Here is a 14928-nt window from a genome sequence, read left to right on the forward strand (position 1 = left end):
CATCCCGTGGGCTCGGCCCCTCTGCACCGTGGCTGCCCCTGCCTCCCTCAGGCCCCACAGCTCCAGGCTAGCTGACCAGCACAGCCTCCTACCTGGCCTCCTGCCTCCCACCCTGGCCCTCACCAGGCTGCTTCTCCAGCTGCAGGGGTAGGGGATGGAGACCCCGTTCCTCAGGTGTTCAGGAGGGAGCATGGGGGCTCGTGGAGACCACTTAGCTGGCGCGAGGAAGGGGCGTAACTAAGAATGAGACTTAGATTTCAGGCAAAGATGATGTGAGATGTGTTGGCCTTTGCTGGAAAAGAAGACACAAGAGGAGGACCCCCCCCAACCCACTGCCACCCCATTACATGGGCCACGTTCCACCCACGCTATGGAGAGCCAGCAGCATCGCTTCACTATAATCATGAATAAGGACAGCCGTGTGCAGCCCATCGTGTCTCCATTTCCAGGTGTTCTCAAGCTGATGAGTTTTAGAAAACACTCCCTAGGGTTAGAGGTTTACCACAAACCTCACTCCCAAGCTTCTCCCCACCCCAAAATGTGTGCACAAAGCTTGCACAGGTTGGCGTGTGTCCTGAGCATCCTCTGGCCAGGGTCCTGGGAAGCAACAGAGTGGAATCAGTACCTCCTGGCCCGGGCCAGGGGGCCCCTGCTCTACTGGGTTTGGTACTTTGGGGGTGCTGGACTTAGGGTCAAACACTGGGTGTGGCGCTCCGGGGACGCTGTACTTCCTATCCCTGGAGTGAAGAGTGCTATGAGAGAGGGGAGCGGCAGACCGTGCGCTGACTCCATGCCAGACCCCACCTGGGCAAGGGGCGACGCTCAGACGTCTGAGAGGGTGAGAGCGCGCAGTGGGCCAGAACTGCCCCGCTTCCTTCAGGATCAGTACAAAGAGCAAGAGGCCCTTCTCTCCACCCAAGCAGCAAAGCGGGGAGCTTAGAGAGAGCCACGCCAGAGCTCTGCCTCCGCCCCATGAAACCTCCTTGTCACAATGACTCAGCTGCTTTTGGCCACTCTCACCATACTGCCACTGAGCTGGGGGCCACACGAGCTTCAGTGGTAGTTCCAGGTGGCAATGCCGTGGCCTGCTCTCCACCATCCTGTTCCTGGCTCCTGCCTCCACCACTCCTCTTCATCACTAGCCCTGCACCCTCTCCCACGCTCCCTGGCCCCAAATATAACCGCATAACCTTCTCTTTCATCTTCTTTCTTCTCTAGATATGGGAAGTAATTGGAAACACAGAGGAGGAAACTGCTTCAGAACAAACATCAGCTGTCGCCTACCACAGAGAATCTCTTAGCAGGCGTCCATCCCCAACCCAGCCAGGTGGCTGCCCCCATTCCCACAGTGACCCGAAGCCACATCCCTCCTCTTGGGTTGCCAGAGTAATACTGGAAATTCCTGGTACTTGACCTCTGCTTCCCAAAAGGGGGAAGACATACTTTTCCCTATCCCCGCTGCCAAGCACAGCTCAAAACTCTGGATGTTTTATATAAAACAGACAGAAGAAGCCAATGAAAGGTGGACAGAAGAACAGCCAGCGAGCAACCTCAGGACTAGAGGAGAAACATGGTAATAAGTCCCTGGAGTTCATTTTGCCTCATATGGCTCAGATTAGGTGTTGGAGAGGCAGCAATTTAGAAATTCCAATAAGCTCAGACCCACCGTCCTCCCCCCCAAAAAAAAGCCCCAAGAAAAGTCTCTTGAGCTAAGGGTCCAGGAAAGAGGCAGCCTGGCAAGACAGAAAACTTTTAGACAATTGCTCTATTCCACCACATGTCACAGAAAAAACTGTGGCTCCACCCCCACTGTGCCTGCAAAGGGAAACTGGGGAGCCCAGAATCCCACCTTTGCCAGGCTATAAGAAGGCGCCCCAAGCCCCATGCCATGGTAGTGACAGAGAAGGCCACATGAGGAGCCAGGACCTTCACTTTTGCTGGGCAGTTATGAGCTCCCTTCTCTCTGTGGGGTCAGTGGAGACCATGTGGGGACCCTCAATCAGTGGAAATAAGGGGTGCTCTCCCCTTCCCATGGGGGTTGCTGTCAGAGGAGGCCTAGCAGGGAGGCAGGACCTTACCACTGCCCAACAGTAGCAAAGCCATCTCCCAGTGGAGTCAGTGGGGGCCACATGGGGAGCAATAATGCTGAACCCCCAACCCTTCCGGCCAGGAGCGGCCTGGTGGGGAGCCTAAAACCCCACCCCAACTTGCAGGAACCAGGAGCACATCCCCAGCCAGGTGTCATTAGAGCTCTTATTTTAAAAGACAAATGAATGTAGTATTAATCTTGAAATACAGGCATTAGCAAATTTACTCCACACATGGAACACAGGCACTATTTACTTTAATATGCAAATTTAAGCAACTACCCCATAATATCACCTCTACTAAAGCTTTTCATTTCTCAGTAAGATCTTTGACAAGGTTAATGTATCACAAGTAAATACACATGACTGTATTCTATGTTGGTTGATCTTTGGCACATTTGTCAAGTTGGAGAATCTCAAAAGGCAAGAAAAATTTCTAATGACTATTTAGCACATACTTGTCATCATCTTTACATCAAAATATAAGGCCGCAAAAAGGCAAGCTGAAAATTTAAGATATGTGGAATAGTTTTAATAAAGTTTTACATACAGTACCTTACATATAGAACAGTGTGTTTGCAAATTTAAATAATATCTGAATGTACAGTGGCATGTATTCTTATCAAAGATAAATTCAAGTTTACTGTTTATCAGTTCTAAAATGCATTTATACAGACTGCTAGAACTGATAAACAGAACGAGGCATAAAATATTCAAGTGTTATATGTCATCAGATAGCCTCCTCTTAACAGTCTTTTTCCCCTTTTTAAAAAAGTTTCAAAACCTGTACATACATTTGTAATTTTTAAAAAGTCTGTTAAAAGGTAACATTTCATGTTAACCACCAATTCTTATAGTCTATAGTAATAAAACTAGATATGTGTAGATATAAATATGTGTAGATTATGTACATATGGACGTTGAGCGTCTGTTTCAAACAAGCATCCACACTTGCGCAGACCTACGCGTGGGGCACTGGGCACTGCGGACAGGACGACCTGGGCTCGAAATCCAGCAAGAGCTAACACAGCAACTTAGTTGCCTTTGGTTTCAGAATTTGTCCATTTGTGACCAAAGCTAAAAGTTTTGAGTGCGCATGTACTTTTTTTAAAAAATAAAATTCATCTTCAGAAATGAAGATTTTCCAGTATTCTACTACCAGCAGTTTAAAAAAATCCACAGCCACAAATCGTTTTGATAGCTTTGTCACTCCTCATCCCAGCCGAGATTATGTACATTTTCTGAAGGCAAACACCAAGCATACTCAGGATCAAATGGTACGTTGAAGCCTGAATACTGCAATTCAACCATATATATTATATATATAGCATATGCGACATACATGTTTCTGATGGACTGATGGCATTACGTAAGACTTGGGGTGGGAGACTCCCACGGCATTTAAAATTCTCTTTCCAGCAGTATCATCATCATTTGGCACACTGACCGTTCTGTAACCCATTTTGTTTTCAATGAGCTTTAATGCCTGCAATAAATTCCAATTATTTGGTGTTTGTTTTTAAAATAGATTCATAATGAAGTAAAAATTCCACAATTGTTTTCCCCAGAAGTGAGACTTCTGCTCTCAGTTTTCTGATTAACGACATTCGTCACCTAAGAAACAGCTCATGATCCTATGCAAGTTTAAATACCCCAACCTTCCATGCAGCTGCAGCAACTGCAAAGACAGTTTTTATAGCAACCTTAAAGAACTTTCCAGAATGTAGATTCCCCCTACCATTTTGTTTTTGGCCAAATGCTGGTTTATAAACGTGGATTTTTTTACTAGAAACTATATAAATACACCATATTTCTTTCTACAGGTATCTCGAGCTTTCATTAAAAAATCACGCCAGTTGAATTCCCTTCGTCTACATTAGATTCTACATTTGCTCATCCTTGGCATATAGCACGTTATCATTTGTAGCTTACTCACAAAGTTTTCATTTTAGCTTCCTTGATAAAGTTGTTCATTTTTCCTTTCAAGGTGCTCTCTTATTGATGTCACAAATCAATAAATGACCAAACATCACTAAGCTTTTGAACTATCCACTTAGCAGTCACGTGGATAATAAAAATTCCTGGACTGAGGAGAGCCACATTCTTTTATGCAGGTTTTCACTGCTGTCATACAGAACAAAGAGTTGCTATCTGTTGTACTTTGCCCATGTCAATCAGAAGCTGTTTGATGTGGCGTTTGAGTTGGGGCAGTCTTGTGAGAGGGTCAGGTGGCTCCAATTCCCCTGTGAAATCAAGCCAGCTTTCCAGAACTAAATGAGAGAAGAGAACAAATTTAAATGGCAAAACAATAGTATACTCATCAGGTTGGAGAAGTCATGGAGACGGAGTTCACTTCCCTTTCCCTAGGAGGCCAATATACACAAGCCGTGTCTGAGAGGTTTAGCATCCACAAGAGATCTAGTTCCCTTTGGTAACGTTAATCTGCTATTATTGTAGATAATTTTTTCATATATATATACGCACTCACACACACGATACAGTGAATGTTTAAATAAAAAAAGCTTATTACAGTAAAAGACACACTGCCATTAATTCCCCTCAAAATACTCCCCCTCACTTCTAACACACTTATCCTATTGTTCCTGCCACTTTCTGAAGCAGTTCTGGAAGTCCTCTTTTCTGAGTATCTGTAGTTGCGCTGTCGTGGATGGCTTAATGTCCTGAATCAATTCAAAACGTTTTCTTTTCATGGTCATTTTAACTTTGAGGAAGAGCCAGAAGTCGCACGGTGCCATATCCGGTGAATAAGGTAGGTGAGGACACACCATAATGTTTTTATTTGACAGAAATTGCTGTACCAGAAGCAATGTGTGGCACGGAGCGTTGTCATGATGGAGGACGAAAACACTCATGAAAGAGGACTTCCAGAACTGCTTCATAAAGTGGCAAGGATGATGGGATAAGTGTGTTCCAAGTGAGGGAAAATCTTTTGAGGGTGATTAATGGCAATGTGTCTTGTACTGTAATACATTTTTTAAATTTAAACATTCACCATATCTTTTGATCACACCTTGTAGATATAAACTAACTTCATTTTGAATGTCTCCCTTTAGTCTCTTCTGGAATATGAACCAACAGCTTCCTGTGCCTACTCAAGGTTTCTATTAATTTAGGCTTAAATTATCTCTACTTCATATTAAGTGAAACTTAGCTACTCTAACCATTTTTATTTTAAATCCAAAAGCTCATTCTTAATAAAGGAAAGGACATGGCAATTTCTCAGTGTCCTTTTCAATTCTGCTATTTTATCATTACTTTTAAAAGAAAACATGCAAACACACTGAAGTCTAGGCAGAATGCAATTAATTTGCATTCTACACTTTTTATTAATAATAGGAGATACTGTCAAGCTGCCTTTTTTTGCTTCACACATCTACTCAAAACATTAAACTAACTCTATAGTTAGTATCACCAAATAGAAGATGCTTCTGAAATGGGTGTCCATTTCCTCGTTTCTCAGGGGAAAATAAAGCAGCAGAAGCTCTAACTCAGCATAGGGCAAATGTATCACATCCTTTTGCAAATTAAAAAAAAAGTGGGTGGAAGGGAGAATGCAATCTATGAAGGTGGGGGGAAAAAGGAGTCAGAAAGCACAGGAAATACACTGGGTTAGGAAGAGGGTAACCTAAGTTACTCTTTTCTCAACTACTATAAAATGGGGATAATATCTTCCCTGTTTACTCCTCAGGGCTCCTGTGTGATAGAGTTAAAAATATATATTTTTAAAAAAACTATTTGGAAATTTGTATGCAAATGTAAGGTTTAACGTACCTAACCTTATATAAGCTTTTTGTTGTTATTAATTGCACCTAACAAATAGTGACCAAAGTGAAAGCAAAAATGTTTTCCCCCATATTTCAAATACGCTTAACATTCTTATGCAGACTTCCAAAGAACACACAGTTCAATGAAGCGAGTAAATAGCTCCTAAGTGCTCTATACTGTGCTGGGCAGAGGGGCAGTAGTTAATAAACATCCACCTTAAAAAATAATCTGACATAATATTCAGTCATGTTGTCTTGAGCGGAACGGACCCCAAATGCCAGCTGACTGAAGTCCATGTAAAGGGAGCGGCAAAGCTCCATCAGGAGGGGCGCGTCTGCGCTTTCCACCCCACGATTTAAAATCCTTAAATGACTTCTGCATAATCACACACACACACTTTACACACTACAGTGGTTGTACTGTAGTTCTTTCTTAAATTACCATCAACTTCTTTTTCTATTAGGTCCATCCTGCTGGCGACTTCATTCTGCACGTTCTCTATGTGCGTGAGGAGATTGAGCTGCCACTGAAGGTGTGCGTCTCCCGGGTCTTCTGTGCCTTTCTTATCATTATAAACAAATACTGTGTTCTTTTCAGCTGGCTTCTTCTCCAAAAGACCATTGGAAAAAAACAGAGAGTTGGATGAAATGTACTATCATAAAAAAAAAAAAAAGATTACAAACCTCATCACCTGCAAGGATCAGTGAAATCCAACCTGACTCCGAGTATTTTTAAAGGACGGCTGGCACATAATCAAATTACATCTGACAGCCCTTGAGAGCAGGCATGCCCACCTTGCGTCTCTATAATGCCCAGCGGCAAACTGCTACACATGGCCAAAGGCACTGAAGAAAACATGCAAAACAGAGGAGTCACTAATTATAGCCTTCATTAGAATGCCCAGCTAATTTGGACTGACCATACCTTCAATTAACCAAAGCTGGTGAAATAAGGAGAATGAAGGCAAAAAGCAGTAACAGAAAAAAATCAAGAAAGTCAGCAAAGACCAGTATAAAGTCCAATTAACTGTAGACTGGACTTTATGGGGCAGTTAAATCAATGAGGCGAGAGAAAAGCAAAAAAATCTTTTAAAAAGTGAAAACTGTTTAACACACACACACCAAATGTGAACTCAGAAATAACCAATTTCATAAAAGGGATATTAATTTGACAACATAATTTACCACAAGTTTTATGAAATACAAGCTTTCCAAATTCAGTTAAGTATTTATAGTGGTTACTTGATAAAGGAAGCCAGAAAAATAAAGAGCTAATTTTAAAGGCATTGCTAATTGAAACTTAATTTAAAAAAAAAAAAGTGAAAATACAACACATCTAAGACAAGCCCAATGTATAGGAAGTGTATAAATTTTCAATGCACACACAGCTGTATGAATTCAGCTGACTATGTAATAGGACTGATATGTATATACAAATATGCTAATATTTTAAAGACGACTGAAGTGCCACCTTTTGTCTACAACACATAAAAAAGACAAATTATATTAAAATGTATAGGCACCTATATGCACTTTGATGTTCTCACACAATTTTCATTTCAAATACAATGTGGCTCATATTTTTTGGAGGTATCTAGTTAGGTGTGTTTACAAAATTTAAATTTTTGTTAGGGCACAAGTTTACTGAATTACTACAATTCTGAATTAGGAAATAATTAAATATCCAAGTAGCCAGTGTTTTCTTACGAGGAAACAAACAATGTTTGTACCCTAACAAGATACTCAAGAACTTGGAAAATGTGAGTGAAATCTCACAGCATGTGTTATTTTATAAAATTTTCCTTTGCTGGTCTATCCCATTTTCCAAGAAGACAAATGAATGAGTTATACCTTTTCAGGCATTCCATCCTCTTTCACCGTGTATTGTAAACGGCTTTTCTCTTTCATGTGGAATTCTTGTTCTTCTTCAAAACTGCTAACATCATCATCATCTGAGCTCCCAGGTTCTGCAAGAGATCTGCAGTCTTGACCAAAACTTTGTGGTTTCTGGTAGCTGTGCTCACTTGTTATATAAGTTCCTTCCATTTTTAGGGGCCAACGAGGTGGTTCTTTATGGTTTTGTACATGATATTTCTTTTCTTCCAGATTAACCGTGTCTTGCACTGTTATTTTTTTCTCTACCCCAGCAGTTACTTGGTCTTGGTCTTTTCTCTTCCCAGAACAAGCCCAGAGATGAAGGTCAGGATGATGTTTATTCCTTAAAACAAAATTGGAGAACAGCAATTCAGAAAACAAATCCAGCAACAAGTTTAATACCATAATAAATTTCAGAATTCAAAATTACACAGTTAACCCTCTGTTTCTGAAATTATAAATTTGATCTTTTGGACCCCTAAGAATTCAACATCTTAGAAAATACTAAAATCCTTCACACGGTAAAAGGCACAGCAGAAAGCAAGCTGGCTTCCTAGTCCAAAAGTCTGATGCGTGGAGTCCTGCTGTGCCACTGAGGAGCTCGGACAAGTGACATAACCTCTATCTTTGGCTACCCACCTGTCAAACAGGTAAGATCTACTTTTCAGGCTTATTCCAGCACTCAATAAAATATCATATGAAAGCACAAATTCCTGGCACGTAGCAGACAGCACCAGCAAGGGGAGGCGGCGTGGCCTGCAGAGCAGTCGGGAATTACAGGGCGCAGGCGCGCTCTGTGCTCTCGTCAGTGTGGGAGGCCCCAGGATGTGGACAGAGCAGGAGAAAGGACGTTTCTGGCCCAGGCAAGGAAGCCAGAATGAAGAAAATCTTGTGAGTAACCAGTGATTCATCCTGTTTTTATACAAATATGTCTTTTGTGTGTTTTTTAAATAAGAATTCTAGCCAGGAATAAGAAAGTCAAGAACATTCTGCCACATTGTTTAGGGAGGCTCCAGCCTGAGTTTTGACGGTACAGTTGTCTGGGGTGCACAGCAGAGGAACGGACATGACCAACTCCCTTCAAAGTCAACCTTAAGGTGACTGAAAAATTGGCTATTGAATCTGTTGCATCTTGACAGCATTCCAGGACATAAAACACAGGGTTCACTGCAGCAAAGGTACTTAATGCTGTGCAAGTTGTGAGCACACAAAGCAGTGGGACAGGGGCTGACACTTGTTGAAATCCCAGCTGCTGTGTCTACCTTCAACCATGCTTACCTATTCCTGGACAATAGGCATGAAGCAGCTACTCATCCAAACAGTGACTAATCTTTTCTTTTTTTGTAATTTAAAATGTACTCAAATAACGATTATGTCTTCCAGACTGCTCATCTGAACCTTCAAAAGGCCGAATGATTTGTCTGAATTAGAACTGACACTCGGCACGACCCTCCCGGGGCACCCTCACTTACTTGAGTATGCCAATCTTCAGCTGTAGGCCGTGCAGGACTTTCGTAACACCACAGACATCTGCGAGCAGGTGATGTGTGGAAACTATCTTTTTGGCATTGAGATGAGAATAATTTTCCTTTAAAAATGACAACCCGCACATTTTCCCATTATTCAACCAATCCTTATCATAACGGTATTTTGCACTCCACCTCTGACCTGTAGATGAAGTTGACACTAGTCACAAAGGATTCCACTTGTTCAGCTTTACTTTCAACCGCTACTAACATCACTTAGCAAGCAAGGTGAAGCATGGTACAAAAAACAAATTCAAAAAGAGCAAAGCAGCATTTTGAGGATTTCCTGCCCGCTAAGGAGAATGGACTGCACTCAGCGTGTGTTCAGTGGCAGCTGACAACTGCGAAGGGAACCTGAGTGTACTGCTTTCCATTTTCTAGGTATCTGTCATCTGTCTTCTAATAAGGCTGAGAGGTCTGGAGAGAAACTTAGACAGAGGAGCTTGTTTCTCTCACGGACCTTCATTCTGAACTGGATGAAACACGAGTTCTAGTTAAGTGAGTAGGACCCCTCCCCACGTCTGAGATCTCACAGAATCCTTTATGATTCTGTCTTCATTACCAACAGTAATTCTATCCCACCATGATTAGCTGCTGCTGTGTCTGTGTCCCTACTATACTATGAGATAGTGAAAGGCGTGGTTAGACTCAATCATCTTACCTCTTACCAATGCGGCAAACAAAAGGCAGCCAATAAATGCTGCTGAATGAATGAATGAGTGAACAAATGTCGACATTCATACAAGTCTGAATAGTTCTCCTGCTTCTTAATGTTACTTTTTTGATTAACGTGGGGATAATTCATTAGCCTTTTATTTGAGAATATCTAGTTGTTTTCAGCCTCAGAAGCGGAAACTGTACACAACATAGAGAACAGTGCTACGCTAACAGCCTCCAGCGTGGCGGAGGGCACTAAGTGGAAAGCTCAACGAACTGGGAGTCAAAAGGCGCAGGTTTTCATCCCTGTTCTGCCACATCTAGTGCTATTCACAAAGCATTCAACTTTCTGTGTCCTAGTTGTCTCGTCAGTGAAATAACGGGGTCATATGTGATAATCTGAGATCCCATCTGCTGTAAAATTAGTTGGATACACAGCACTATCAGAAACTTTTATGAAACTATGTCAGGAGGCGTATAAGTTCGGAGTACGGTTCCATTCAAATAGCCACGCATAAACCTGAGCAATCAGCACATAGGAGCATACTAAGCGGCGAGTGTTTCTCCATGGAAACGCCGTAACTCTGCCCTCCCAGTAAAGTAGTAATTATGTTGACAAATTTACGGTCATGTTTCTTCACCTAAGTAAGTAATACGGAAAATAAAACTGGAACGGTGAACACCACTTGAAAATGTCACTATGGAGGCCGAGTGCAAGCGACACCCTGTGGAATCCCTAACAGGACATGCGGGCACCGGGCAGCCCCCAGCGATGGAGTCTTACCAGGGGGGTCTCGGCAGACGTAGCAGATGTACTGCTCTGGGATGCTGTCCTCTAGCAGGCCCATGCACACGCTGTGCTGCCAGCACAGGCACTCTTCACACTGGTGGGAGACAGGAGTCGGACAGTCACCGCTCTACCAGGGACAGACGGGTCCCTTCCTTGCCGTGAGCTGGCTTCATGCCCTGCTCAGCCCCCAGCTCAGTTTTACTCCACACAACAAAAGCAAGCGATGGCGGAAGATGAATTTCACTTCTGAAACACTCAACTAGTCCAAGAACTTCCTTGTGTTGTGCCCACTAAAATGTGCTTTGATAAATTATTTAAATCATAAAAAAGTCAGAGAACTATTTCCCTCATCTATTTCCCACTGATTCCTAGGCAATTATATACTTAAAACTCTAAAATATAGCTTTTCAAGTGCAGAAGTTTTTTTTAAAAAAGGCAAGTTCGTCGCAGTGCCTGTGACAACAGTCTCTTAAAGTACTACCTGTGTGGTGAGCCTACAAATCTGTAGTTCCCTTGTGTGAGAAAACCACTGAAAAGGGGGAGGAAAAAAGACTGCTATTTTTACATTCCTGTAACTAACGTCTCCACATCTTCCAAATGTCACCACAAAATATGGGTAATACTTTCCTTTTTTCTTAAAGATACTCTTTCTACAGGGAGAGGCTGTTTGTAATGGTTAACCCTTTCAACAAAGCTTTCCTGCAATCTTTCAGAAGAGGGGAAACTTGGATGTTTCCATTGCTGCCTGCTGAAGGGTGACCATGTAACATAAATGACTGTGACAACAGGGATCCAGATCAGGACGAGAAGGGCTGCGATGGTTGACCCTTCACTGTGGACGCTCGCCCATCTTAATGGCTCCTGAAAAGTTTCCGCTTAAAGGCCTCAAACGAAACACCCTAGCAAAGGGAGAGTGATCCTCCAATATGAAAACTGTCTACTTCTTTGATGAAGAGATTTCCCAGTCCTCACTGTGGGTATTTTACACATGGTAAGTTGGAAAGCTCCATCCCCAATAGGACGGTTAATAAAGAGAACAGAAGCCCGGATGCACTAAGTGAGCACCTGGAATGACTGATTCTGGACGGGAAGGAGACCTTACCTGGATCATGAAGCCGTTCTCCTCATCCATTTCACAAATGCATCGCACGATTTCATTAAGAGCATCGTCTTCATCCTGAGATTCCTCAAAATTGGTTGAATCGAAGTCCTGATTGTACTCATCCCCGCTGAGAAGCAAACTCTCCGTCGAAGAATCATCTAGGAATTCCACATCTGTTAAGTCTAGAATATACATAAAAGTATACTCAGCATACTTTTCCATTTTTCTGTCTTTTCCAGAAAGAAAGGTGCTATGGGAAGTGCCTATAAGCTGCTAACTATTTAGAGAGGGAGGGCAAACAAACGTGACTAGACTGTTTGTCTCTGGATGAAGAAACAGATGATTTTTGAAGCTTAGGTGATTACGAAGGCTTTACATCGTAACGTATACATAGGTAAGTCACAAAGCGTCCCCTCGTCTCGGTGTTTAGAGATTATGGCTAAGGTTGATATTAACAATTTAAATCTGCATAGGTTCCAAGTGCTTTCACAAATGTTATCCCTTTTGGTCCTCACAAGAACCACAGGTTGTAAAGAGAACAGGTTGCATTACTTGTACCAGAGATAAATAGCACTTCACAGAGGGGAAAGGGCTCGCCTAGGGTCTCATATCAATACTTCATCCTCAACAGCACTGGTATCATCAACTGCCACTTAAAACACACCAGGTGTGACAGCAGACACTTGAAATGTAAGATGTGTAACTTGCTCGAGTAAGGCAGCCAGCTGGTGGTAAGGCCGACTGTGTATCAGGACGGCCTGGCTCTACGACCTGTGTTAGTGATTTCTCCAGTATTAATCTGGGATCATGTGTTTCCTAATGAATTTTTAATTTCATTTTGATAAAAATCTTTTAAAAATTAGTTAAGTATATTCTAGAAATCAGATTACAAGGATGACTACTACATACAACTTGATGTAAATGCCACGTTTTGGGTTTGGATTTATAAATGGGAAAAGGGTGGGGTTGGGGGATATGACTTTTTCTAATCCTTCTCCTCCTCCCAATTTTTTTTTTTCATTAAAAAAATCTCAAAAGTGCTGTGTGCTTATTTTAGGGTGAAGGAAAGACTATGATTTTCTCCTAAGTGATTGAGAGGAGTTAGGCCTGGAAGACCACAGGGAATAACAGCGGAAAAGCAAACACATAACCTAGTCTCTACATGTGGGGCACTCAGCAGAGAGGACAGGAAGTGAGCTCCCTGGGGTTTCACATACGGTGAAGACCCCATCCCTTAGTCTTCATTCTCCGACTCTGGCTTCTATTCTGCTGGAGCTCTAGTTTCAGGCCACGGGAATCTATATCTCGAATGGGAAGACCCGTCTTCCCGTCACTGACGACACAGGAGGGTGAGAGCCCTCGGCATCTCCCATTGTCAGGACAAGTTGAGAGCCCAGCTCCAGGCTCCGGCCACCACGTGGCCCCTGGCTGTGTCAGGGTGCCCAGCACCCGGCTGCACTCAGATCAATCCTCTGACCACACTGCCAGACCAGTGGTGACGGATGCTTCTGTGATCGGGAATTCCAAGTGCATTTCATTTCCAACAGTAAGATACAGATTCGGTAAAAACAGCATTTGTCTTTGGAGTCAAGATGGACCTTGGTTTGAGTTTTAATTCTCACACTAACTAGCCCCAAAAGGTACTTAACGTATAAGCTTCTGCCTGTTCATCTATGCAATGTGGATAACAATATCTACTTTATAAGTGGGTAGTGAAGAATGTGAAAATATATGTAAAAACACCTACAGAAGACCAGTGTACGGTAGAAACTAATAGCTTCTCCATACCATCTCTCCGGTAAGTATAACGCCAATTTTACTTCTATAAATTCAAAAGTAGCTGACATGTCTGATGTTGATGTTTTGATGTTAGTTTATAGAATAACTTTTTAAATTGTGTGCCCTGCTTTGATAGGCCCTCAGTAAAGTGTGTTTTATCCTCAGTTTCACATTTAAGCATCTTAAGACTTGTTTTAAGCATTACATGGTTACACATACTTTCACCACTAAGATCAACTGACAAAATTGCCCTTGGGTACTGATATGTTGTATTTTTCTCCGTAAACATGCTTCGCAGAGCCAGAGAACTCCCAGAAGATCGAGTTAGTGGAGAAGAGCACCTTTCCAAAAATTCTAGGGAACTGTCTTCATAGTCTGAATAGTCTGCAATAGAAGACACATAAAGAAATATTAGTCAAGTGTCAGGTAGTTGAGAAGAATCACTATACAAATAATGAGCAAGTCATGTTTTAGGGTACGTAATGTTTTAGGATACATGTTTTAGGCTACAACCGTGCCAGCACTTCCTCTTCTCATCCATGCACAGCAAGATGATTGTGTAGCTAATACATTCGGTTTGGCAAGAACACCTGGGAAATACACCCCAGACAGCATATACACAGCAGAAATCTGTGTTCTAATTGGTACCAGTAAATTCCTGTTAAGTAGTCCAGAAGTGAAAAACGATGATTTCTATGTTTTCTCTTCATTGTAATCACAGCTATGTCTGTAGGAAGACATGCAATGACTTTTTTTTTTTTTCAATTTGTAAAGAAATTCTCATGATGTCTAGCATGTCAATTATTATAGTGATAATTTGATCAATAAATTATTCAGCAAAGAACCTCTGAATGAAATTAACTGATGCTGAAAAGATATCTGTCAAAGTTCCGTCCTCAGCTTGGAATGAGTCATAGAGACGGATGAGAGGGGAGAGGCCATATGCAGCTTACAGGATACTGGTGCTGGGTGAGGGGAAAGACACCAAAGGGTAGGATTCTAGGCGGGTGTGAAGGCTCAGAAGTAGAAGAGTACACGGCACATTTGACAAATTATAAGACTGTTGTTGGAACACAGTAAGTGAGGGAGATAAGAAATGAGGCTGGAGTGACAGGAGCCAAATCAGGTTAAAGATTTGTTTGTTTTTAAAGTTTTATCCTAAATGCAACAAAGTCATTCACAGTTTGGAATGGGGAGCAGGATGTGACGTAAGTCCAATTCCATTTCTCAAAGCTCATTCTCGCTGTGGAATGGAGAGGCGTGCAGGGAGGCACAGGTGGAAGTGAGGAGACAGCTCAGAGGCTGCAGCCATAGTCCAGGCAAGAGG

General features: G+C 42.4%; 1 protein-coding gene across 15 annotated transcripts in view; it reads right to left on the reverse strand.

Moving 5' to 3' along the window:
- Nucleotides 1-2604: 2604 nt before the first annotated feature.
- The window catches only part of PHF20L1 (PHD finger protein 20 like 1), a 61888-nt gene continuing 49564 nt past the window's right edge, over nucleotides 2605-14928 (reverse strand). For 10 of the 15 annotated variants that reach the window (XM_074316818.1, XM_074316816.1, XM_074316809.1 and 7 more), the window contains 7 exons: nucleotides 13821-13985; nucleotides 11823-12004; nucleotides 10715-10814; nucleotides 9220-9415; nucleotides 7724-8090; nucleotides 6315-6480; nucleotides 2605-4357 (listed from right to left, as the gene is read on the reverse strand). In XM_074316818.1, the coding sequence (XP_074172919.1) occupies nucleotides 4215-4357; nucleotides 6315-6480; nucleotides 7724-8090; nucleotides 9220-9415; nucleotides 10715-10814; nucleotides 11823-12004; nucleotides 13821-13985 (1319 nt within the window). In that variant the 3' untranslated portion in view covers nucleotides 2605-4214. The remainder of the gene's footprint in view (nucleotides 4358-6314; nucleotides 6481-7723; nucleotides 8091-9219; nucleotides 9416-10714; nucleotides 10815-11822; nucleotides 12005-13820; nucleotides 13986-14928) is intronic. The other 5 variants (XM_074316819.1, XM_074316810.1, XM_074316812.1 and 2 more) reach the window with 1 other exon arrangement.

Source organism: Rhinolophus sinicus, linkage group LG12 (genome assembly GCF_036562045.2).
Source record: "Rhinolophus sinicus isolate RSC01 linkage group LG12, ASM3656204v1, whole genome shotgun sequence".
NCBI classification, from domain to species: Eukaryota; Metazoa; Chordata; class Mammalia; order Chiroptera; family Rhinolophidae; genus Rhinolophus; species Rhinolophus sinicus.